The following is a 27,367-nucleotide window of genomic DNA, read 5'->3' as shown; positions in this document are numbered from 1 at the left end:
GCGAGGGGGTCTGCGCCACCGCGCCTTGACCCCGCGGGCTGCGGAGTGCCTGGCGGTGCCACCACAGGCACAGGGCAGTGGAGAGGGTCCAGCGGAGGCCACAAGGATGCTCAGGGGTCTGGAGCATCTCCCTGATGAGGAGGGATTGCAGGAGCTGTGCCTGGTTACTCAGTGCCCCTGCCTTGGCAGGGGGTTGGACCTGATGATCTCCAGAGGGCCCTTCCAGCCCTGATGATTCTGTGATCCTCCACTGTGGGCCACCAGCCCCTGTGTGCAGACACAGCCGTGCCCAGGTACCACTCGTGCACACACCATCCCTGTCCCCGGTGTGACCTGTGCCCAAGCACCACCTTCGTGCTGGCACCATCAGTGCACAATGGCACTCACTTGCAGCTCCATCCCCATGTGCAGATGCCACCCAAGTGCCTCAGCACTGATTCACTCCCTACAACTGCCTGAGAGGAGGATGGAGCCAGGAGGGGCTGGGCTCTGCTCCCAAGGAACAAGGGATGGGGCAAGAGGAACCGGCCTCAAGCTGCACCAGGGCAGGTTTAGATGGAGCTGAGGAACAATTCCTGCCCCAGAGGGTGCTCAGGCATTGGAACAGGCTGCCCAGGGCAGGGCTGCAGTCACCGTCCCTGCAAGTGTTCACACAGCGTGTAGACAAGGCCCTCAGTGCCATGGGTTAGGGGTGGCCTTGGCAGTGCTGGGGAATGGATGGACTGGATGACCTCAAAGGTCTTTCCCAAGTTGATTCCATGATCCTATGAGTCTAAGGGCCACCCACGTCCAGGCACAACCCATGTGCAGACAGCACTTATGTGCCAGTGTCAACCACATGCAGATGCCAGCCGTGTGCCCAGACACGCCACCCCCATCCTCCCAGCACAGCTCAGCACAGAGGGTGCTGGCCATGCTTGGGGTGCTCAACTCCCTCAAGGGACCCAACACGGCTCTTTCCAGCAGAACAGCTCCTTTATTTTTAACGTTCCCCTGCCTTTGGCCATCTCATTTTCAGTACAGGGATACAGGGAGAGAAATTGCTCTGTACAAAGAGAACCTGGGTTCACCCTGAAGACCACAGCGGCTGAACCATTTCCAGCCATAGCAATGGTTTTGCTGCAAGTTTTGGGGGAAAATGGTTCTTTTTGAAATGAGTAAAAAGAACACAGAAGTGTGGATTATGTTTGTGCCATTTTCTCTCTCCTGCCATGATATTGTAATTGAAAATTTGAACTGTACTTGCTAATGTCACCTAAATCAGACATCTGCATATAATCAAAACCACCACAGACCCCTTTGAACACGAACAAGACTAATTTGTCACCCATATTTTGATTTCAAGCTCCAGATAATGATGATTGGTGGGGAAAAGCAACCACTTGAAAATAAGACCGAAGGACATCTCCAGACCCAGGTCAGAGTTCAAACCGACTGTGTATGTGTTTTGATTTTAGCTTATTGTACTTGGTGATCAGATCCAGCTTACTGTGCCCAAGAGTCATTCTTTTCTCGGCCCCATACGCACTGTTCTTTTCCATCAGCATGTCCTCAGTGAGTTTATCATAGCAAGGAACTCCTGGTTTTTTATCTCGTTTTGGCTGGTTGTATGGGGAGAGCAGGTCCAGATTTCCTTGTCCAGGACTCTGTCTTTTTTCCAGCCCATAAAACGTGGTGTTGTTCTCTGCTGTTGGTTCCTCGGGGGCAGCAGCAGGCCCTTTCTGCTTCGTGCTTGTCCCATTGCTACTGGCACCCTCTGAAAGGGACTGCAGGGACTGCTCCTGTGTTGGTGGGGAGCAGTGGCTGCTGTTAGCTGTATTGTCCCCTTGATAACAAGGTTTATTGGAGCTCAGGGCAGGGGAAAGCTCTGGTGGCAGGAATGTCCTTGCTGTCATGAGATTTGATTTGTGATACAAAGCAGGGGTGGATTTATTTGGAGGACAATTTGGTGAATCTGGTGGTTCTCCTTGTTGCTTAGGGCAAGTGGGCTTCAGAGATGCGTCTTCCTTCCCCTTATTATTACCAGAATCTGAGCTTGAATCTTGCTTTTCCAGCTGCACATTGCAGTTGGAGTTTTTCAGAAAGGGAGACACTTTTATGCTTCTGATGCTTACATTGGAAAGACTGCTGGAGGGGCTCGTGGTTTCAACATCATTCACCTGTGGGGGTTTTAAAAGGGCGCTTACAACTTTTGAGGTGTTCTGAGATGAGGGGCATGTTTCAGGATCTGGCACACAGAAGCTAGTCACTGCTCTGGACTCTGCATACAAGTACCGGAATTCCTTCTCAAACTCTGCAACAATCTGACCCCGAAAGTGAGTCACCAGGCCAGTGTGGACTTGACTGCAAAGCCAGGTGAAACTGTGAATAAAGGAAAAGAAAACACATGTAACCTTAGTTCAGAGAGTGCCAAGATACCTGGCATTGATTTTAACACTGGAGTGATGTATTGCTACTCCATTTTTATCATTAAAACGTTCCCTGAAGTGTGCAAGTCTGAGATTACTTGTAGAAATTAATGTACTCATTACATAATTACTGAAGGACAACCCTAAAATGGTCATTTAATTTCAGCTCGGTGATGTAATGAACTGTATAAAAACATTAACAGTGACCAAGAAATAGCAACTGGTTTTTCTTAGCCTCACGAAAGATGCAGAGCAGCAACGGGTCCCTGCCTAAAAAGCACAGCAGCACGTTTTGAGCCTTTTCTTCTCCAGCTCCCTCTTGCCAGCACTCTCTGCCCATAAGCAAGGACCCATGGTTTCCCATTCCCCACTCAGTACCAGCTAACTGGGCAGGGGGTACTGCCTGTACCAAGCAGGCTGTGCCAAGGAAAGCTCCAGCTGTCTGGTGGGAAATGAAGACACGAAGCACAGGGTACTTAAGGGCTCTTTCTGCCCAATTTGTATTGCAGACTTTCTAGCTCAGCATCTGGCTAGCACACTGCACTGCACCCATTCCTTCCACAGAGGGCAAGGAGACTGTTAGGTGGATACCAAGGCATGCCTGGTCTCCTGCTCTCCACCCTTGCCTTGGCAGGAGTGATGTTCTCATGTCCTTAACATCTGCAACATGTGATGGAGTTGAATGAGCCACTTATGCAGGCAGGAGGGTGAGGAATGGAGATTTAGGGGAGCAGAGGTCTCCCGAGCCCCACAGAAATACCTCAGGACAGGAAAGCTGATGATGTTTTCCATACATATTGCTGCAAGATTCCCTAGACTCTTTCCACCTTTTCCATGGCATCCAGTTTAGAGGTGCAGGGTGTTAGAAGTTCACCAGTCCCTTGCTCAGCAAGTCCAGTCCCTGCTCTTGCAGTACAACGCCTTAGGATCTTTTCTGGGAGCTTGTTGTATTCCACCTTAAGACAAACTAGGTTTTGTCCCAGCTGGGGAAGAACTTTCACTAATTGCCACTCTGCATATTTTATCTGTTTAACCCTACCTGTTGTTTGTGCCAAAACTGTAACTTCATTAAACAACCCTGCCATATCTACAGATAATAACCACATTTCTCCTCCCAATCTTCATTTTCCAAGATCAAATACGGAAGCTCCTCTTACAGAGTAAGCTCCCCAGGCTCCTGGTCACCCAGTCACCAGCTGCTTCTTTTATTCTTGCTATAGTCAAACCAGATTAGCAGACTAATTGTGTTAAATAAAACAGAACCTTCACAGAGGAAAATATCAGTGTAGGGCTGCATTATCAGCTGCTAAAGCAAGATACAGACTGTGACAAGAGCAGGGTGAAATCACAGAAACTACAGGAGAGCAATTGTAATGGAGGTTACATCATTCTCAAGTAAATGTCATTTCAGGACAAGATACTGGCATTATGTTTTGGGACCTTATCAATGTTTACTTCACAAGACAGCTATTTGGGAACTTTTAATAGGAAAACGAGCTCTTGGCTTGTTCCTAAATAGTATGCAGTTGCTACAGTTCATAATGTTGTTATGAAGAACGTAGTATACTTACACTCAGCATACACACCCCCCAAAGAGCAACATAAAATGAAAAGCTCAATACTCATCTGCTTAATATCAAACCAGGTAAATTAAGTAAGAATGAAGTAGTAAAACAGTGAAGAACCTTTGCAGATGGCATGAAGAGTGTCCAGAGATACAATACTGGAGGCTCAAAGCAAATGAATACAACTTCACAGAGAGATATGACAGAAAAACAAATAAAAAATAGCTGGGATGGCTAAGTGACAGAAGAGAAGCTATTAAGACCAGAAAGCCCATCTTTCAAAAAGGTTGGGTCACACATTGCAAAAGGCATAAGAAATAATACTCAGTTCTTTGTGGGGCTAGCACACGTGTAATAGGAGCACTCAAACAATTCCTCTACACCAGTGTTTATTGTACAGGAGCTTGGGATTATCCCTGCCCTGAACCCACTTTTATACAGAACATAAGGGAGGATCAGTCTCATGTTGAAATCTCTGTAGAAGAAATTAGAAAACATCAACAAAGCAGACAGTAACGAATTGGCAGGACCAGGTAACATTAACCCAAGAGCACCAAAGGAATGCAAGGATGAAATAGCTCAGCTACTAACCAGGATGTGTTGCTGTCACTTGGAAGTGCATTGGTTATCAGAAGTGTGGAAGGTTGCTAAAGTGCTATAATTGTTTTAATGTTCCAGACCATTAAGTCTCATAACTGCACAGCACAAATTAGTAGACACTCTTCTAAAGAGCACAATTTATGGCTATATAGGTAAATATGGTAAGATAGGAAAGGTGACTTTTGCAAAGGAAAGTTATCTCTCTCCAAGCTGTGAGAATTCTTTGAAGAAATCCAAGAGCCCAGACAGGGGAGATTGCACGCAGCCTGTATTGACACTGTCAAAGGCGTCTATCCCAGGGCACTGCCTGGCTCCCAGGAGCACTGGTTGTTCCTGTCCACATTGCTTACAGCTATTACCCTTCTACACAAGCATGCTGCACCTGCAATGCACAGTGCTTAGAGGTATCCCAGCTCAGCACCTACTCCACTCACACACACACTTGTGTTCCCTTGAACTCCTCAAACCCACGGATGTACTCAGGGGCTGAGCACCTCTCCTCTGGAGGGGCAGATTGTGCACCCGTCACACTGCTGCAGACTGCAAAAGGACTCTGGTCAGATAATGCAGCCACCCCTCTTCACCCAGCCTGGCACCACTGCTGCCAGCAGACCTGGAAACGGAGCTGCACAAGTGGTCATGTTTGACCTCCTCATTCTGGAGAGGAGGTCTCATGTCTCAGACACAGATGGTCCAGCAGGAACATCACAACGGCTACCGTCAAGGCCTCTGGCCTCACCTTAGCAGGAGGTAAACAACAGGTCTTGCTTAGGTTTCCCTTTACTCCTTGGATAAAATGACTTCCACCTTCTGTCTTCTCCCAGCACCCTCTGCCCCAAGTGCTGTCTCCCTACAGAAATGCATGAGACAAATACACCCAGCCACGTCCTCATCCATACGAACAGTCCCTTCCCCTGTAAGGTGAGCAGCCTCAGATCCAGCAATACACTCCCCTGGCTTTCAGACTGTCCCTGCCACTGATGTCTCCTATGGCTCCTTCCCTAGCCCAGGCATTACTGTTTTCCAGTTTCCCATGCTGGTCCAAAAGGGGCCTGCCCACTCTGCCACAGCAGGACCTGGAAGGAATCATCTAAATCCCCTCACTGGCACAGCCCTGCTCCTTGCCATAATGCAGGTATCCATGACAGGACGATGTGGCCTTGCCAGCTGTGGCTATTCCCATCACTACAAACTGATAAAGGTCTTTTCCTCCATGAATAGCAAGGCAGAAATACCAGGGAATGTTCATTCTTTCTCTCTTCTGGTATAAAAATGAGGCATTGAATGAATTTAACAGGTTACAGATTCAATACAGACGAGAAGAGGTACTTCCTTGCACAACACAACACATAGGCAAGCTGTGGAGCTCCTTGCTGCAGGCCACCATGGATGCTACAAGTTCATGTGAGTTTCTAAAAGTGGCAGGATTTTCCTGCCATTACTTTTTCCATAACAAACTGCTGCAAACTGAGATCCCATACTCAGTTCTGAATCACCCTGGGGCACAAATTACAGGAGTCCATGGAAGGATGGCTGGAGGATAGGAACCCTATCCCCTATTCCAAGGTTCCTGCCTTGCTTCCAAGCCACTCCTGGAGCAGGAACCCTCAGGAACCCGTGCAGCTCAGCCTTTGGCCAGGAGATGGAGGTGCAACATCACCTCCCCCTGCCCATCCTGCCTCAGCACCCCTGCCCCGGGGCTCTGCCTGGGGTCAAGCACTAACGGCAGTAGCACGCTGCGGTGTCCCGGTTGGAGACCAGGCTCAGCAGTGGCTTCAACAACAGGATTAGTTCTTTTGCGGACCCCTCTGTAAAGCCCCAGTAGGGTCCAGGGTTGCAGTGGCCTTTCTATGCTGTGTTGTACAGGTGACTCCATTTCTTCACACCCAGCCTCTCTGCTGCAGCTATTTCCAACCTTTGCAGCAGAAGGGGTTTTAATTCTTTCAGTAGTTTCTCTTGCTCACTTTCATTGCTGTTCTCTCACTTGGGCTGTCAAAGGTATTCTCTTCTTTCTGTTTGCCAATACAAACTTCTGTGCATCATTTTTGCTCACTGCTAAATGTAGATCGTACATAACACTCATTACTAGACCTTTAGTTTCAGGTGCCTTTTTCATGAATAAAAATACAATAATCTGACTTTATTACAGTAAGCTCTTTAAAGAGCTTACTTACAAGTTTAAGCTTGCTCCACACACTTGAAATCACTTCCACTCCTCATTTTGATTAGAAACAGTGCAATATATTCAGTTAATTTGGGTATCCCATCTTAGTTATCTCCTACTTCTTATTCACCCTTACAGCAGCATGCCTTCTCTCTTTCTTCTGGATTCACTTTTTATCTATACACCTGAGGACTTCCTCCTCTTTGCTTTGGTGCACTCTGCAAGATTATGTGTAACTTTTCTCCTGGCAATGCTCGCTTCATTGCTACACACACCTGCCTGGGGTTTCCTTGCTGATACACTTAGGCTTTCCATTCCTTATGCACTCACTTTCTGCTTAGTTTTATAATTTCTTTCTTGAGGTGACCACTCGAGTTAGATCTGGAACTCACTCATAAAAACTCTTTCCTCTTGCTTAGGACGTGGACACTTGAGAGTATGAGCATTTCTCATCTAAAGAAATTCCAAGCCTCCTCCAGCTTCAAACCCATGCTGCTTTACCTGTCCATTGCCAAACATTTATGTACTTAGTTTTATTTCCTCTGTAAGGAAGTCAGGTGCAGAGCTTTTATAACCCTCAACTTTCTCCTCTCATTTCTCAGTTTCAGAACCATGTCGGCTTCAACCCCAAATCTTGAGTTTCTTTCAGTACGATACAGCAAACAATGAGCTCCTTCCCTCTGTTAGTGCAGGACACACACTGATACTTTGACTATCTTACATTTAGAGCTGAGAAATTTCATCTCCTCTAAGGCAACTCAAACTTTATGAGCTAAAGAAACGGGCAGATGTTGTGAAATGCCTGAATTTCAGATTCATTTCAGATGATGACATCATTTCAGATGATGACTGACACAGGAGGCATCTCAGAAACTTACTGGGTAGAAGAAAACCAAGGAACAATATGACTGCAAGGGTAGAAATTATACAGAAAGGACAAATAGAGAATATGTTGCTGGGGCAATGGCACAATTATATCAACATATATATCAAAACAAATGAAACATATTCCCGTTGGATTAAAATTCCACTCCCAAATAGGAAAAACGTAGCATTAGGGCTGTGATCTTTCTGAGCAGAGTGCTGATGGTAACTATGCCATGCTAAGGAAGTGCTGAGAAGCTGAGACAGAAAGCACAGGACTGAAGGGACATTCAGTTATAGCCATGTTGAATAGGGGCCATTACTAGAAGAGTTGAAGAAACTGCAGTTTAGACACTATAAATGACTGCTTTTTGAAGAAACTAACCAGAAAACCAGCAAAAGGAGAAATAACATTACAAGTTCAGAAGGGAAAGGCCACTTGGCAAAAAAATAACCATGACGTACCCATATCCAATATTCTTTCAGGACTGAAATAATCCACAACATTAATATTTAATTTAAAAGAGAAAGTGAGCAATACTATTAAAAGGAGATTTCAAAGAGTAACCAAAAAGGTTAAATGCCTGAGGCAGCATGAAGGTTGTTTGAAGATGCTATATTAGAGGCTCTGAGAAAATGTACCTGTCAAAATAAAAATATTTTAAAACATCCAAAAAGTTACCATAGTTAAAAGCTGCATTAAAGGAAAATATTAAAGTAAACAGCCCTCAAAAACTGGAAGTCAGCAATTTTCCAATTATCAACCAGGGAATAACCTATAATTTAAAATTGAACATAGTACCAGAGGAATGGAAAGTAGTAAATGTGAACCTTTTAAAGAGCTCCTGGAAAACTACAAACCAGCCAGGCTTATTTCCATACTGAACAAACTGGTAGAAGCAAATGGAGAGGAAAATGATTAGATGCATAAATAACTATAATCATACTGCTGAAGACTCAGCATGTTTTTGTGGAAGGAAGCCATGCCTCAAAAGCCTCTTGCAGTTCTCTGAAGGAGGCAGCAAGCACACAGATTCATGTGATCTGCTTGATGTTGGATGCTTGAGTTTTTAAAGCCTTTGACACGGTCATTCAAAGACTCTTAGAAAAATTAAGTGATCCTGGAGTACAAAGGAAGGTCTTTGTGAGGAGTAACAGTTGACTAAAAATGGGATACAAATGCTAGAAATAGTTTTAGTTTACCCACTGGAATCCCACAAATTCTGTGCTGGAATTGCTGCTGTTCAGCATATTCAGAAACATCCTGGAAAGTCCATGTCAGAGCTCTTGACAAAATTATCATGGGTGGTCAAAAGAAAACTGGATAATCAGAAGCTGCAAGAGGATCTTATGGCATGGGGTGGGTAAGTGACAGGTAATAGACAAAAATCAATGTCAATAAATTCAAAAACCCTGATGGTCTCTGTATATTGATAAGTTCCCAGATATTAACATTTAGAAAAGAGGTCAGGGTTCCCATGGGCAGTTCAAAAAAGGTCACTTCCATGTTTAGCATGAGTCTGAAGGGCAAATAGCATACTAGAACTTGCCAGAACAGGGACAGAGGAAAAGGCAGAAGTCACCATTACACTCCAAAGCTGCAGTGTTGTGGGTGGGGATATCTCTACCACTTCATGCAGCTGTGGTCAATTTGTCTCACAAAAGATAGACATTATGCTTAAAGGTCTGGAAGTTCTCCCGCGTGAGAAATTACTGAATAGGCTTCAATCCAGCTGTCACACGTTCAGTTTTAGGCATTCAAAAATGAGTGGTCTCAGTTATCTAATCCCCACCCCCTGCAGTCATTGAAAATGGACAGATGTTTCCAGGCAGTAATTCACTCCATTGCTCTTAGATACAGTCTTAGGATGGTCAAAATGCTGCCAGACACTGCTCTCCACACTGCTTATATAGAGACTCTACACACCCAGTTTCAACTTGGTACTTTCATTTTTCATTGCTAGCATTTGATAAGGTGAAAACTCCGCACTTGGAGATGAAGTCAGAAGCAGAGGAGAAGGTGCAGGTTGGAGCTGTAACACTGATGAAGAAAGACTCTGGCAGATCAAGGGTCCAGCATGTGCTGGCTGGGAGATGGAAAAGAGAGAGGAAGAGGGAGCACAGTGTTCAAGGAGACCTGGTAGTAGGAGAATAAAGTATTGCCAGGGCACCAAATCCCAGAAATATCAGAACAGTGTCTCCTGGGGAGCTGCACTGTTTGTGAAGGATAACATGATACGCACAGTGCAAAAATGCTGTGGGGAAGATCTGTAGGTGGAAAACTCAGAGCCTACTAATGCAAATATAGTACAAGAACAGTACTCCCCACCCTCTGATCAGTGGTGCTGGTCAGACAATGTTAACTGAGATTACAGAGGCTGAAAAGTTAGGACAGACAGTAATAGTGGGAGATTTCATCCACTCATACACATACTAGGTTAATGCTTCACTGGGATGAGCTGTGGAGAAAAACTTTTTGGCAGCAATAAAATCATTACTTGCCAGAATTAACTACCCTAGATTGTTTGAACCACAAGAAAAGATGTTATTCAGGATGTGGTCTGGAATGATGCATAAGACTCGGTTCCAGAGGTATAAGTGGAAGAGCCCATTTGTAATAATGATCACAACACAATTTTAACACTCTAGTGAGAGAGAGCAATCTGAATAAATGCAGCTTGTGGATATTCAATTTCAAGAAAGGTAACTGTGTAAAAATGCAGCAATTCGTCAAAAAGGGCTGACTGGGGAAGGCCTGGGCCGTGGCAGAGTGTGCTGTGAAGAACAAGGTTACTGACGGCGTGGAGCAGCACAGCCTCTTGGAAAAGGTCAACAGGGCTACTGTAAAGGCAAGCCCTGCCTCACAGACCTGCTGGAGTTTGGAGAGAGAGCCAGTGAGCACATGGATAAAGGGATCAGCCAAATACATGATTTGGGGTGTTCAAACAGCCTTTGACAAGGTTCTACACCAAAGCCTTTTAAGAAACTAAGTTGCCATGGACATGGAAGAAAGGTCTTGTTATGGACTGAGAGCTGGTGAAAGCACAGGACTCAAAGGGTATGTAGGGCTTTACAGTAATTTTTCAGCATGGGTAAGAGTCAGCAGTGAGGAGCCAGAGACTGGTCCTGGGACTGGTTTTGATCCTGTCGGTGACCCCAGGCATGGAGGGGAGCAGGTTTGCAGAGGATCTGATTTCCTTCAGGTTGTTCAGTACCTCACTGAAGGTGAGGAAATCCAGCAGAGGAAATCCTCACAGAACTGAGCAAGTGGACAAATATGTGGCGATTGACCTTCAGTGTAGGAAAATGTGGTGTACCCATAGGGAAAAATGTGTGATGCTGTCATGGTTTAACCCCAGCCAGAAACTAAGTACCACACAGCTGCTCACTTCCTCCTGTGTTCCTCCTCCTGTTCCTCACCTTGCCCCCCATGATGGGATGGAGAGAATTGGAAGATAAAGCTAAAACTTGTGAGTTAAGAACAGTTTAATAATTGAAATAAAATATAATAATAATAATAGTAGTAGTAGTAGTAGCAGTAATGTTCTATAGTATGGAATACCCCTTTGCCTAGTTTGGGTGAGGTGTCCTGTCTCTGCTCCCTTCTGGCTTCTTGTGCCCCTCCTCACTGGTAGAGCACGAGACTGAAAAGTCCTTGATCAGGGTGCGTGCTACTGAGCAACAACTAAAACACTGGTGTGTTATCAGAATCATTCTCAGACTAAAGCCAAAACACAGCACTGCACCAGCTACTAGGAAGGAAATTAACTCTATCCCAGCCAAAACCAAGACAGATGCTGAACCTGGAACAGCTAAGGAAGGAACTCAGAATCATCAACAGCAACTCTCTGAAACCATCAGCTCAATGTGCAATAGTAGCTAAAAAATGCAATGAGTGTTGGCCACTGTCAGCAAGGGTGATACTAACAAAGCAGAGAGCACTATTTTGGTGCAGCTATATCTTGGGGGTTGCATGCAGCTCTGGTCTCTGCATCTCAAGAAGGACATAGTGAGGTTAGAGAGGGTGCAGAGAAAGATAATTAAAATGGCTGAGGGATGCAGCTGCTGAGGAGGAACCGAAAAGGCAGAGGTCTTCACTTTAGGTAAGAAAAAGACAATGAGAGTGGATAAGATGGAGGCTTGGAAAATTATGAAATTATGACTTAGCTGAACGTAGGACAGCTCTAGAATCAATCTGCGGCTCTGGAACTAGGGCACTTCATTAAATTAGTAGGAGATTGGTTTAAAACAGACAACGAGTTAGGGCAAATTCACAGACAAGAGGAACAGAAGATGTACTGAAGGAAGTAAGTAGGGATGTACGCAATGGTTACTCATGCTGTGGGAGGACAAGAGGGATGGACCACACATAGCAGTTTGGGCTGCTCTTCCTAAACAGCATCAGCATGAGACAGAATCTAGGCTAGGTGGAGCATCATCTGACCTGGCAGCGCATTTTTTACATCTTTAAGAAATGAAGCAATACTCACAGACAGAGATGTCAATGCTGGCAGACAAGCAGTTAATGTTATCTGAAAGCTAAACTGCAAGGTAAGAGCAAGAGGATGGAGTAGAAGAAGGTAAAGCATCAAAATGAAACCTTACCTTTATAAGGGAAAATGAAGAGGAAAACCAGTGTACCATTACCATGGAGACAAGAAAATGAAAGCTGCATTATTCAGTATTTCAGTAATCAACATCTTCTCAGTGTCACCAGTCTTTGTCACAGTAGTCGCTATATTTAATTACCTGTATGTACCAGCAAGAACTTGGTCACAATCAATCAGGATAAACTTCTCCAGAACCTGGCCTGCAAATTTCTTGCCTGCTTTGCTGTAGTACATGTCTCCACTCAGACATCTTATGCGCATGTTCTGAAACCAAAGAGAGCAGAGCTGGTCAAGAGACATGTATTGAACCAAACTGAAACATTCCCTTATGCATCATTGATAGAGTCCCTCAAACAGGAGCTCTGTTCCCAGAGGCAGAATGCAGCAAGGCTGTAAGTATTTCTTGGCTTCTGCATACCAAATATTTTGTCACACCATCTGCTTCTATAAAATTAAAATACCAGCAAATATTAACAAGCTCTACATAGGTACAAATGATGATTTGAAAACAATTTGGGGAATCCTATGAACCTACAGATAATTTCTGAAGTATGTAAGAGTATAGTTTCTTCCAGATTACTGATAATATTCAACTAACCACCCTAACTGATGGCTCGGCATTTAAACTAATGTTTGACCCATAATAACTAGCCAGTTGTTACGTGCTATGAACATGTTATGTGCTATGAACTGGCCAATTGAATGTGCTGTTCTGATTTTATGTGGTGACAGCACAGTATCACTCAATAAAAGATTTACAGAAAGGTATGTCTACATTTTAAGAATTGCCTTTCATCAGTATATTTAAGAATGGTATTAGAATTTTCAGCTGCTGTACTCAAGCGAATCAAACCTCATCTCATTAAAGACTGCAGAGAACTTATCTGACACAACTTTTGTCTGTAAGACCAACTGCCCAGTGCAGAATGGGAAATAAGGCTCAGTGTCCATCAGGAACCTTTTTTGTAATGTGAGGGTTTTGCCCATAATAGAAGTTATTTGCATCTCAGCTAGGGAAGGCAAAGAGGAGAACAGTCAATTGGAAACAGCTACTGGCCTGATCTCTACAATGAAGTGCCAAACAAAACATCTCATGTGTAAATGGACATCCTTAAGGCTGCACCTAGCTGGCCTGCCAGGTCATCCCTTACCTGCCCCTCCAGGCCAACTCCCCTGCCATCCGCTGTGGCTCTGGCATACCAGGGGTTGTCACAAACTGTCACCACTTTGTCCCAGCAGATCTCTTAGTGGGCAGCTCATCCCTGCCTATCATCAGCCCTGCAGAAGACAGACCTGTGGCAGTTGGTACAGGCAGCACATGCTGATGGGGCTGTTTTGCCTCTTGGCATAGGTGGTTGCTGCCCATGGGTGCTCCTGGTGGAGCTGACAGTGTCCCCTCCAGCATGCAGCAGATTTCAGTCTGGCCAGACACAGCAGCTTGTAACAGCCAGTGCTGCAGACAGACAAGCAGGAATAGCTGTGATTTGCCTATAGATGTTCCTTGCAGGGTGCAGACCCATTCTCTGCCATGTCTCCAGAAGCTGCTCCTGGGCATCCCTGTGTCCCCTTCTCCCCCTCCAGGGCAGGCTGAGCATGTGTGGGCTCCCCAGGCTGCAGGTACATGGTCAGGGACCAGGGACCGGCTTGCCCAGTCTGTCCTCACGTGGGGCTCATGGTGTGCTAGTTGTGCCTCAGGGGTGAGGAGCAGGAGGCAGTCACCCTGTAACAGGTGACTTCATTCCTGACAGCTTCCCTCTTCCCGTAAGAGGCCCTGTGGGCAGGAGGTGGGCTTCCCGGAAACAGCTCCTATGAGGAAAGGCTGAGAGAGTAGAGTTGTTTAGCTTGGAGAAGACTCCAGGGACACCAGTGGGAAGACTCACTGGGAGGAGGTTCCTCTCCCCCTCAAAGCAGTTAAACCCACTTCAAGTAAGAGATACCCTTATTTTATATGTATTTCATAAGTATTTTAAGATTAGAATTCTTATGCTTTAATTTTTTAAAGTTTATGAATATTTTAATAAATTGTATATATTATAGGTTTTGATTTTAATCCTTTTTTAACCCCTATTTTTTATATCCACATTTATTGACACAGTATTTCTTCCCTCCCTCTGTCCTTCTCCATTCTTTCCAAGGCTGGGTGAGTTTCTGATACCTGGCTTATTTTTTCCATCCTTTTCACCCTCTTGGCAATCCAGGCTCTGAACTGTCCAAACAAGCTGAGAATCCTGAGTCTTGCAGGAAAGTCAGACTCCCAGGTACTACTCCCACTTGATTCAGACAGTAGTTTTAGGTTCAGCAGATGGCCACTTGAAAACAAACCCAGTTAAGATAGTGAAGTATCTCACTGTGACTGCTGCCAATGCTCCATGCACCACTGTGGGATTTGCTGATGCTCAGCACCAGGATTTGACACCAGCGGGCTCACAGAATGTTCTTAGAAGTAAGATGCTGGAGGGACAATTGCTCCAAACTCCCCATTAAACTACAGATTGTCACCAATTATTCCAAATGGAGATTTACCATCACATCCTGTCACAAGTCAGAGCCAGGAATAAAACACAAACACTCATTCCACTTAGATGCGGATATCAAGCATGTATGTTAATATATGTATGTATCAAGCATGTATGAGATGCATCAGCTTATGAGGCACTTCACAATGAGACCTGAGTCACCCAGTGGAGGAGGCAAGTGTTCATTAGCCATTCAAGCACAAGACACGACATCAGGTCTAACAAAAAGACACAGATATTCTCCATGGATGTAAACTCATTCTAATTTTAATTAAAAACAATAGCCAGGCTCTTGGATGAGGAGCAAATACAATAAATCTTGGAGACATGGAATTTCTCTGGATCTACCAGGTGACTTCAGTGATGCAGTTGTTTATGAAAGAAAACATGAAGCAGTTTTTCCTAACAGCTGCCATTTGAAGAGGCAGGATAAAATGGATCTGGCTTTTGAGAAGAGCACTGCCAACATGGGGGAAGGAGGAAGCATCTCTGAATTAATCTTTGTGCAGAAAGGTTAAAAATTAGGGCAAATTAAGACATTTTACAAATGTCTTAAATGTCTGCATCTATTTTGAATGTTGCAAACCTAAGATATTTTACAACATTTATGGACAGAACAAAGGGGAATGGCTTTAACCTGCCAGCGAGGAGATTGAGATGAGATCTTAGGAAGAAATTTTCCCCTGTAAAGAGTGGTGAAGCACTGGCACAGGGTGCCCAGAGAAGCTGTGGCTGCCCCATCCCTGGCAGTGTTCAAGGCCAGGTTGGACACAGGGGCTTGGAGCAAGCTGCTCTAGTGGAAGGTGTCCCTGCCCGCAGCAGGGGTTGGAACTGGATGAGCTTTAAGGTCCCTTCCAACACAAACCATTCTATGAGTCTATTAATAACAAGTGACAACAAAAACCCAACTTCCTTGATAGGTGGTAGCCAGAAAGGCTGTATGAGGAGCAGCAAGACACTGGGGTGCATTTCTGAGTCTGCAAGTTCCCAAGAGAGCTTGTCACACTGACACACTCATTTTTATTGTTTGTGTGCTCGGGCCACCACCCACTATTGATGATGGGCACACCACTGAGTGAGGAATCAGGCTCTTCACAAATCCCTCATGAACCCAAGAGCCTAAATGCAAAGCCTAAAAGCACATCTTAACATGAGGTTTTTTTAAAACATGATTTTTTTCAACTGAGTAAGGGTACCTGGGTTTTACTGCTTCCAAGACTTAGTCACACACTGGGTATGATAAATGAGAACTTACTGGGAAGTTGTCCTGAGTAAGAGCCATTTTATTGCACATTTCCACAAAATGCTTCAAGTACTCTTCATCCAGGATCAGGTAAACAGGGACGTGCCGTCTGCTTGAGGCCTCCAGCAGGTCACACAGTATTTCCATGTCTGTAAACAGATCCATCACAATTGCTATCACCTAGCCAGGGGAAAAGAGGTAAAAGGCTGTTGAACTCTCATGCCCAAGTGAACTGTGCTTTAAACTATGAATTAAGTATTCAAACCTCCCGAGTTACCGAGCATCAGTGGCCACATGACTGGAGACTGCTTCTGGATCTTTGTGTTTAACAGCCCTCACCCCACCATGGCAGATAAAATCACTTTTAATAACTATGAAGACATTCCTCATCCAGCTACCTCCTGTCTCATCTGTCACTCACAGAAAGAAATAGCTGAAAGGGTAATGCCTGTGCACAAACTGAGTATCATTGATGCAACAAGTATGTATGGCCTCAAGCACAGAAATACAGCATAGGAATGGAAGAGCTGAGACTGACCAAAATCATTATTCAGTCGGTATGAGTGACTCCACAGATGACTATCATATTCATATAAAGAAGTATTTTCTCAGGAAGGACACACTGCCAGGTAAGGGAGAAGGTATTTTGATCAAGTATGTGCATGTCCATGTTCCAAGATTATGTCCTAGGGGCAAACAGACAAAACTGTAGAATCATGTGTGGGGGAAAGATCCTTTCCCTCTCCTGCTGGCAGCACTCCTACTAACGCAGCCTGGGATGCAAGCTATGGTTATGAAACCCAACGGCAGGAAGAAAGAATAACACTAACGTTATTTAAAAGAACACAGAAACTGAAGATTTGCCAGAAAAGGTATCCAAGGGAGGAGTTTTGAAAAGGAAGAAAAAATTAAAGAGAACTGCCAGTTCTTTAAAGAATGAGATTGAAGAAAGCCATGGCCTTCTTCAAAGATCCATCTGTTGGCCATCACTATTACTGACAGGAATCAGGGGACAATTTGGAGAAGGAAGGAACAGGCAGGAGGGCACTTTCTGAGCTGGACAATTTGTCAGACCGGGCACACTTCATCTGAGGTTACTTGCAGAGCCATCCAGTGACTTAGACCTTGAACCACTAACAGTTAACACTGAGAACTCACGGAAGAAGGCAACACGCTGGGGGACTGAGAAAGGTAAAGTAGTGAAGGATTTACCAACAGGCCAGCTGCATTTCAAAAGCCAAAAAAGTAATGGAAGTGCTGACAACGTACTCCAGTCTCAGTTTTTGCCATAGCTTGGCAGTTAATAAGGCAAGTGTTCAGTACTTGTAAGTTGTGTGCATAACTGGTTTTGAGTTTCATAGAGGATGACCAAATAAAGATGGTCTAAAAGCACCCAGTTTTGGAGTGAAGGCCTTTTTGCCCTGCTACTCAATGGTCATGCCCTACACTACACCTGGCACACAAAATGCATGATAGAGTTTGTTCTGCTGCTCATACACACCCTATGAGGAGGCAGGAATTCTGTTTTCAAACACCTCCTCTGCCTGTGTTAGAGCACAGCCATGAATGCAATTCTCCATGGTTCAAATCACCCTATGCAACAGACCATGTAAGATGAGCTTTCCTCTGCCACTTCTGCTCAGCTGCTCCTCTTCAAACAAAGAGTTAATGCAGAGGACAGCAGTGAGGCTGACTTTTATGTGTGAATGGGTCTGAACTGGAATAGTTTCAGAAGAGTAGAGGAGCTCCAAGTGTCACTGTCCTTGGGTGTGAGGACAAGCTCATGTCTCTGCTCCAGAGTAGCACACTGGCCCCAGATCACCCACTGCCCAATGGCTTTTCTACTTTGTTTTCACTAATGAACTGCCTCTTTCCAGGCTCATAACCACAGCCTAAGTGCTGAGTGGAGGCAACTGCCATGGGCAGAGCTGGGCCCCATTGGGTTCACCCTGCTCTCCTGCCCAGTCTTTCGCTTGGCAAGCTGGCTCCTCTCAGCCCTGCTCTGCCTGCACACACATAGAGACTCTGCACCAAGCCATGGCAGAGGAGGGCAGCCATGCCAACAGGTTGCTTCCTGCTCCCTTTGGGATTTATCCCTTCTGCAGATGAACAAGGTTTCTTGTCTCTATCCAATTTGTTCCCAAGGACAATCTCTGTGATGATGCCTTACACACTGTCACTAGTCCTCAGCATCTTGCATATCTCCAGCCCCAGCCCACTACAGCAGAATTGGGGCAAGAACCTTCCTGAGGCTGATGTGATCCCAGGCATCCACATGTGACAAAAGCTGTCATCAAGAACTAAAAGTCACTCCTACTGTCCAGGTCAAAACCACATCTCCACCCTCTCATCCTGGCCCTGGGAGACACATGCTTCAGAGCCTGACTCCAAAGGGCATCTCTTATGTAGCTCTCACTATTGTCTTGCTAGATATCTTACGAGGCTCTCGCAAACTCTTCTCCCCTCCTGAAATGCATCTGTCTGGCAAGGACAGGAGCGTCAGCCCTGGGAGAGCTCTGAAAACACTGAGAAGTATCTCCAACTTCCCAAATTAATGTTGCTGCTGGGCTATCAGCATTAGGTACCGCTGACACCCAACAGAAAGCAGAACAGAACTTCACCACGTCTTTCCACACTGGCTTTCCACCAAAGACCAAAGGTAATTTAGCCAAATGACTTTGATGGGCCACCTATCCTCTAATGATGAAGCACTAAGAAAAAACTATAGCCCAAACCCCGTGTAAGGCCTCGGGCAAGTCCCTCTCGGCCACACTTGCCTCACAATATTCCAGTTCATCTCAAGCTTAGGTCTGAGGCAGGCTTGGCCTGGAGACAATCCAAACTTGCCTTGGGAAGTCAGTATAATGGAGTCAAGATGCTCCTTCATCCTCAGTGCTCAGAGGCACTGCTTGTACCTGATGGAGACAGAAGGTCCACACCACCTTGCTTTTCTCTACCAGTGCTCAGATGCTTTGGCAGGGTTCAGTGCTGTTCCTTACCCCAGTCCAGCATTGCCAGTCTACAGCACACGCTGTGTGAGGGACAGGGCTGAGCAGGCCATAGGTGTGCATGGCAGCATGTGGCACAGTCACTGGTGGCACCCAGTGCCCTGGGCTGGGTGCAGGCAGACCTGCACCTCCTGGAGCTGCATGGCTCTGGCATCAGCTCATGCCTGGGCAGCAGGACGCCAGCTTGTGCAAGCTGGGTGGAGCCCTGCAGATAGATCCGTGTGTGCCAGAGCAGGGCTTCACTCAGCAGCAGGCTGCAGCTCTGTTCATGGCCTCCTCTAGGAGGGATATGGGTAGAGCTGCTCGTGGTGGTGCTGGCAAGCACACATAGCCAACACCAGGCAAGTGGGCTGACAAGGCCATGAGCAGTGCAGTTTGCAGCAGGGAGAAAGGGGAGGTTGCGTCCTGCTGCAGCCTCACTTGGTTCAAGATGCAGACACCCATGATGGGGCTGCTCATTCTAAACAAGACAAGCGTAAGGACCACTCAGATCACCACATCCTCTCGGTAAACAAAGCAGGCTGTTCTTACAGTAACATCAGCTCAACCCCAAAGCCAAGAAGTTTTGGGGGAAGAAGAATTTGGAAGTCTACTCCCTGAAGCCTCCTAAAAACATTGTCATAAAAGTGAGGTGTAAAGCCTCAAAGATCATTTCCAACAGCTTTGGAAAGCAGTGGAAGGAGGTACCTGAGTACCACTACAATTCAGGCTCCTGTCAGCTTGTGTCTTACGTTTCAAAGACTTGGGCACTTAAGTCAATCTGGCCTTACAAAGCTAAGTAACTTATGTCCAGTGCCTCCAGCCCCTCGGTTTCAGTGGTGGGACCTGCAAGGCTCAGAGCATCCCAGTTCCTTCCTCTCCATGCTAATCATGACCTCCAAGCCCATGGCACAGCCTTGGGGGGTCAGGACATTGCAAAGACACTGCTGCCCCACAGGCTCTGGAAGATTCACACCTCGCCATTGTAGGGTTAAACCATGGCATTTCTGAATCCACTTCTGGAAACTCACAATTCAGCAATTACTGCAGTCACCACCTTGGGAATTACAGCACTTACAGCACCCCACTGGGGTTGCCACCTGTCTGGTTTCTAACCAGCACAGCTGGTTTGACTGGTATTTGCCAATAGCAGTGTGGCTTTGGTCATTACCGTAGCATTGCCATTTGAAACAATACATTGGTTCTCTGCGGGCCATCAGGGACCCTTCCACCACTGCATGTAAATGGAGATGTGCAGCCAGTGTCAGAGTTGTACAAGAGGGGTGAAAGAAGAAGGATGGACAGTTCAGAGCAGACTGGAACTCATTCAACTGAACTAAAATTGTAATAGTATTATCAAATGAAGGCTAAGGTGTGGCTGCACTACATCTTCTTAATGTCTGCAAAGAGAAAAGCTCAAATCTCAAAATGCATCTTCAAAGAGAGCTGGTTAAATACAGCAAAGCAGAAAGACAAATTGCACCAGCAAAAGGTACCAATAAAACAAATGCCCTTTTTGCTGATTTGTCGGTACAAATATGCTGTTGTAAAATATGTCAGCTGATGATGTTCCCTATGACTGTACAGGAGAAAACAGCAAGCATTTCCAGACACACACCTTCCTGTTTACAGGAGCCAGGTAAAACATTCAGGGATCTCAACTTCTTTCCCACATCCCGTCAGCACCGCATCCCCCTTCCATGTCAGCTGTAAGCACACAGGAGGAGAAACATTCTAAAGAAGGGATATATAATGAGAGCATAAAAGTTTAGTGGAGAAAATACTTGAAGTTGGAAAGCAAAAAAGCAAGGAGTTCTCTGCACAGCTGCTACTGGCACTTCAAGCAAAAGATGTTTTAACCTCTGGTTGCACTTTTGTCATTAAAGGACATACAGGTAACGTCCTTTCGGATGGTTTGATGGGCAAAATGACTCAGTAACTACTTAAAGATGTGTAACCGGGGTTGTGAATGAGCTGTAACTGCTGTCAATCATAAACTTAATCATGGGAAGAACTGGCCAGAGCTGGTAACCTAGAAGCCAGTAAACCACCAGTAATAAACCAGTTAGATGGGTGAAAACTCATTCTCACACATAACACAACAGTCAAAAACACTGTGAAAATCTCCAACTTGAACACAAAGGGCTGTCAGTGCTTTTTCAAGCCAAGCAAAAAAAGGCAAAAGCTCAAAACATACTTAAAGTACAATAAGGCACCTACTGCCTGGGCAACCTCCCTGCAGCAACAGAGAAGTTCCTGTGGACTGAGAAAGCAGCAAGATGTTTTTCACGTGGTTTAAAGGATCATAATACCATCAGAGATCCGGGACACGTGCTAAGTGACAAGGGGACATGTCTTAGTAGCCATTTACTTTGTGCATTCTGCCATGACTATGTCTTAATCCTCATTGCTGAAAAGGAAGCAGTAAGTGTCACAGGACTTTTCAGATCATTTAAAGTATCATAATTCAGCTGCCTGCAAGAACAAACAGAGCTTTTTGTCTCTTACTTCCCGGAGAAAACTTCCTGTATTTGCCTATAAAGGTGCAATGGAAGTTCAGGCTTTAAGCAGTGGCTGCTTACAATGGAGCAGTTGCTTACATGGCAGAACAGTCTTCTTTGGGACAAACAAAAAAGATATCCCCATTTACCTCATCTCACACCCAAATTTCAATGCTCTGTGGTTCTTTGATGATGTTATGATGCTGCACAGCAACCTGAGCTGCTGCATGGCCCCACATTTATTAGCTGAGGACAACTTAACTTTGCTCAACTCTGCAGATGGTGATAGAAGATAAGAAGACAGCACTTCGGGTCAGCCTGCCTGGAAACTGCTTGTGGTCTTGACACAGGTGAACTCCAGGCTTAACAATTCTTTATCTCCCTCTTTCTGCACTAGGCAGCAATGAATGTAAGGAGTGACTGTAAAGCTAAATAAGAAGCTACAGGACTGATAAGAGAAATCAGCTAGAAGCTGACTTGTTAAAAGTGAACTTTGCACTAAAAGCTTACTCAGTATCGTCATGCTATTGAAATGAAATACTACAAAAGTAACATGGGACAGATGAAAAGAAACATAAAGAAGACAAAGACAATAAAAGCTGAAAATGTGTCCAACAGACAGTTGTCTGAGCTGCTGCTGTAGTACACAAAATAGTGGCAAAGTAAAAGGAAAAAAGAAGGAGCATAATTTAGTGAGCAAATTCACCCCAGGATTGTGCTTGGTAGGTAAATATTGTAATTGTCCAGTTTTTATTACATCCAAGGGTTGACAATCTCTATCCAGCAGAAATTGTGCAATGGGGCAAAACGGGCTGATCTTACTCATCTTCAGAGAGAAGCACAGACATGAAGTCTAGAAGATATGGTGATGTATTCTAACCTACTTCAAACCACAGGCTTTCAGTTCCACAAATTAACTCGGGTCCTACCTTCTCTCACAGCAACTCACCTGTGGTATCCTCTTATCCTGCTTGTCCGGGGGTCGGGAAAAGCCCTGGCTATGCCAACTCCTTGGCAGAGGGCAGAAGGGCTGGCTGGTGCACATTTGCCAGCTGAGGACAGCTAAGCATTAACACTGCACACCCTGCCACTCACTCATTCCAGGCTTGGATACCATGCTCTGCATGCCCACAAATACAGTGCAAGGTACCTTAAAGGGCACTGCCTGCATGGCATGAAATCCCAGGCATAAAAAATTACAGGAAAGGAAAGGAGCAGGAACAGTTACAGATCTGTTAGCAAAAAAAGTAATCACATCATGTCAGGCATATAGAGAGCAGCAACAGCTTGGAGCGTGGGGTGTACATCTGTGGGACCAGCCACCAGGGCATGGGTGCTGTGACACAAGATCCCACTCAAGGGACACAGCTCTATACATACCGTCCGTGCGCGGCTGATCAGAGACCGGAGCAAATCCTTAATGCTGTTGGCTTTGTTTCTTTGGAAAATCACAGTGGCTTGAGTCTGGCCAGACACTGTGAGGAAGGGCATCCCTGGCCAGCCCAGCTCCAGCTCTGGAGGGTGCACATCAGACATCAGTGGAAAGTAGGTGCCAGATGTTAGCTCAGAGTTGAGGGAGGACCTGTCTCCAGTGTCTGCATCACCAGGGTCAGCATCTTTGTCTTTCACTGCATTGGGATCTGGAAAGCTTTGATTTCTCTGATGGCTCATATATTCCATGTCCAGTGTGGAAAGAAAAGGCAACTCCCGTTCCTCAGTGATGGCATTCAGGTAGCCACGTTCCCCCTGCTCAAGAAAGGCATCTATAGCAAGCCTGGCTGTTTCACTGTGCTGGAGCACCAGTGGGGTGGGCTCCCTCCACCACGGCTTCTTCAGCTGCTCCAGGCGGGTCTTCAGTGGCCCAGACACCCCTTGCTGTCCCCCATAGCTGCGGTGGAACTGTGGTCTCACCTCTACTGCTAGATAGTTGAACATGACTGGAGCTGTTGCTGCTAAGAAGTGCCTCTCCAGCTGGAGTAGTCCCCTGTCTGGTTCCATGTCCTTTCTGGCCCTCTTGCACTCCTGAGCTCCTCCCAACAGGTTCCTTCAGGACTCAGCATGAACTCCACTCCTCTGCTTGGGAGTTAATTACCAGGTACAGCCTCCCACTCTGTGGGAGGAGCTGGCTTTCTCCAGCTCCCTCCTTGGCTTCCTCAGACACACACCTGACTCTTGGTGCTTAGAGTATCCCTTTTGCAAGGGAGGAAGTTCAGCTCTTCAACCTACTCCTTCCCTTTCCTTGTAATTGATTCATGTGCTGCCCTCCCCTTCCCTACTGAGAGGTCCCCACCCTTGGCCAAGCAGGCTCTAACCTGTTTTGTCCCTCACCGTGCTCACAGTGGAAATGCAGATGCTGAAACTTGTTCCTGCTTGAAATTTGTTCCAAATCAAACATGATTCGCAGTGTCAGTTATAATGAAATACAAATATCCCAAGTGGGTAATCAGACTCGGCCAAGAAACTTATTCATCCCTGAGCCATAGCTAACACTCCTCAGCATTTCTTAGCCCAAGCTCTGCTTGGCACCTGGCAGAGAAGCCAAAACAACATCTTTTTTGATATCACAGGATCACAGTAAATGACAGCTCATGTTGTTAGATACCCCAGGCCACAAGCGCAATAGCTCATGTGGTTTTTTAGCATCTCCCTGGAAATCCTTCAAGAAAGAGACATTCAAACTTAGGAACCTGGTGCTATGAGAATTATGATGCTGTCCACATGCTGTGTATTCTGGGAATGGTTAATTCCAGCTTCCCAAAAGCATCATAGAATCATAGAATCATAGAATAGTTAGGGTTGGAAAGGACCTTGAGATTATCTAGTTCCAACCCCCCTGCCATGGGCAGGGACACACCACGCTAAACCATGTCACCCAGGGCCTCATCCAACCTGGCCTTGAACACCGCCAAGGATGGAGCATTCACAACCTCCCTGGGCAACCCATTCCAGTGCCTCAGCACCCTCTCAGTAAAGAATTTCTTCCTTAGATCCAATCTAAACTTCCCCTGTTTAAATTTGAACCTGTTACCCCTGGTCCTGTCACTACAGTCCCTGATGAAGAGTCCCTCCCCAGCATCCTTGTAGGCCCCCTTCAGATACTGGAAGGCTGCTCTGAGGTCTCCATGCAGCCTTCTCTTCTCCAGGCTGAACAGCCCCAACGAAGCTATTCTCTGAGAAACAATACAGGCAGATGTTAATATAGGATTTAAAACACTGTGCTAGGAACACACTAGCCAGAACAGAATACAGCACATGAAAACCTCTGCACAGGAGGCACATCAGAGTCCTCAGACTGATGTGTGGACCTCTCCCACCGCAACCAGCTCACTTAACCTCAAGCTCCTAAACTCCACAGAGGCTAACCAGAGAATGAAGAACTGGCTGGATACTTGATCTAATCAGCCAGCCTTTTATCTACAGGTTACAAAATCCTTGTGAATTAAATTCATCCAGGCTAAATTAAGTCATCTAAAAGCTAAATGTCTGCTCTCAGACTGGGCTGCAGTCAATGCAGAGACAGCCATGCGTAAGTGTGAACCAGCACATTCAGACACCAAGTTTCGAGTCAACTGGGATGAATCATGTCCCCAAGGGATTATCGCTATCCATGAACTGGAGTGGGACAATTAGTTTAGATTATCTGTCTAGCCTTTAGATCCCTGAAGTCAGAACAAACTCTTACCAGGACTGTGCAAACTGCAAGAACACAAGCTTTAGCCAGAAGATGTAAGCTGCCTGACAGAGCTGTGCTGCAATGCAGCAGGCAGGCACAAAGCCAGCAGTGACAACAGATATGGGATGAAACTAAAGAATAACATTAACTTAAAATCGGATGTGAACAGCCAAACACAATGGGAGGAAGTTTGGGGAAAAAACCAATAGAAGCAGCTATAACATGATGGGTCTTTTTCTGGAGCTGCTTTGCCAGGGTGATAACATCACCTTGGTGATAACATAAAAGAAGGGTAACATCACCCTACTTTTTGCCTTCCTACACCACTGAAAAGAATGTGAATGTTAAAACAGTCACCAAATGTGTGTTTTCTGCCAGATGAACAACTGCTGCTGATTCTGTAAAGGGATTACCACTGTCACCAGCTGGTATTTGGTAATGATCTACACTCCCTGCAGTAATTTCTCATGTACTTCAGCATATGAAAGCACATAGGATGTAAACATCTCCAGCCCAGCTTGTCAGGCTGGGCTTCTTCGGCTGGTGGTGGGGAGAGGCAATGATTTCTGGGGAGTCAGTTACCTCACCCTGCAGCAAACATCTGAAACAGGTCAGATGAAATGTGCTGATATCCTCCACCGAGTAAGAGAGCTTAGGCTGACACTCAGTGACAGAGGTTTACCATGCAGACATCTAAAATTAGATGAGAGGCATCCTGCCCCTGCTGTCTGGGAAAGAGACAAATGTCTGTAATTGGCACTCCACAGGCTGATTGGGCACCACAGGATGCGGGAATCACATCAGCCAATTTTTGCCAGCTAAAAGCAAGGATCTCATCTGGAAAGTGTTGTCTACACACCTTCTGCAATCAGCAGAGAAAGACAAGGTGAAAATTCCATCTGGATAAACACACACACTGAGTCCCACTTTCAAGGCAATGTCCCTAGGCTGCTATACTCTGGTTGAGTATAGCTGAGATATAGCTCTGTCAGGATCCAAGCATTGGGCAATACTTCATTCTTGTGTCCCACTACAGATGTTCTTGGAGCTCAAACACAAACACCTTGCCTAGGCTTTCCACAAACGTACCTGCTGCTTCCTCTTCAAGCAGAAATGGAAGGGAGCCTGCTAACTTGCTTCATGATAGAATAGTTCTTTGACAGCACTTACCTGGGAATACAAGAAGCCAGATTTGCTTTCCCTCTGCTTTTTATTGCAGACTGAAATCCACATCTTCCATCACAAAACATTGTGGTGCTCAAACGCACTTATTTCACAGGCATTTCTGGAAGGCATTTGCGTATCAGTGTTCCACTGTGCAGAACTCACTGGCCAGATATAAACAGCAAGCACAGCTAGAGGAGAAAAGTCCAAATTTTAGTTACTGCCCAGAGGTCTGTGTCAGCACTGGACTCTGAGACAGAGCAGTGCAATCAAGTCTCCCAGGTTTTTGTCCAAGGTTCCTGACCACAGCATTACAGAATCATCCTTCTCAACACAGCAGCAGCATACGAATTCCTTATGGTTTAAGACTTCCAAATCAGGAGAGGGCTCTGCACTCGCTCAGCTGAAGGAGGGCACTGGATACCAGTTGCCAGCTACAGGCCAAATGATCTAACTGCCAGTGTTGGCAGAGGGAAAGTAGATAAGCCTACCTCCCCCACTGGCTCCCTGCTCATTGGTATGCCCAGCATGTCAGTTCTTTCCAGTTGCTGCTCTTCCTTCCACATGTGTCATGTAGGGAAGCCAACATGTGGCCATGGAGTCACCCTAGTGGCACTTCTGAGGTCCAGCCCTGAGCTGCTCAGGATGCTGCTTCAGAGCTGTCATGAGAAGGACCACAGTGTGCCTCTTGCCTAAGCTGCTGCCCTGTACTTAACATGTGAAAAAACACTTTGACACCTCTTCCTTCTCTCCTTCCAAAGGAAACATACAGAAATAGAATGGGCATTGTAACATCAATGGGTCTAGCTGCCAGAGGAAGAGGGCATGAAGAGAGGGATGTGGGACAACGAGAATATCCTAATATGATGCCTAGCTTTGACAGGATGTGGAGGAGCCCAGAAGGCTAGAGGTGGGATGAGGAATGAAGGAGCCCAGCTCACTCTCTCAGTCAGTCATGTACCCATTAATGAAGGCTTTGCATGTGCAAGACTCCTTGCTTCCTAAGTACGCATGAAGGAGCTCTTACCTCCTGGGAGAGCTGCAGCAGCACACCAACCCCACCAGGATCCGG

At 45.8% G+C, this 27,367-nt stretch overlaps 1 protein-coding gene across 1 annotated transcript; it reads right to left on the bottom strand.

Moving 5' to 3' along the window:
* Positions 1-1,211: 1,211 nt before the first annotated feature.
* Positions 1,212-23,518, bottom strand: FAM83C (family with sequence similarity 83 member C; the record flags this gene model as incomplete). Its single annotated transcript, XM_080627955.1, is given in 5 exon segments — positions 1,212-2,361; positions 12,351-12,475; positions 15,983-16,150; positions 22,839-23,465; positions 23,468-23,518. Coding segments are annotated over 5 exon segments (1,914 nt in total). The 3' UTR covers positions 1,212-1,418.
* Positions 23,519-27,367: the final 3,849 nt, after the last annotated feature.

This window comes from Psittacula echo (genome assembly GCF_963264785.1).
Source record: "Psittacula echo genome assembly, chromosome: 12".
In the NCBI taxonomy this organism is placed as follows: domain Eukaryota; kingdom Metazoa; phylum Chordata; class Aves; order Psittaciformes; family Psittacidae; genus Psittacula; species Psittacula echo.
The sequence above is the reverse complement of the archived record's forward strand: the minus strand, read 5'-3'. Positions and strand labels throughout refer to the sequence as shown.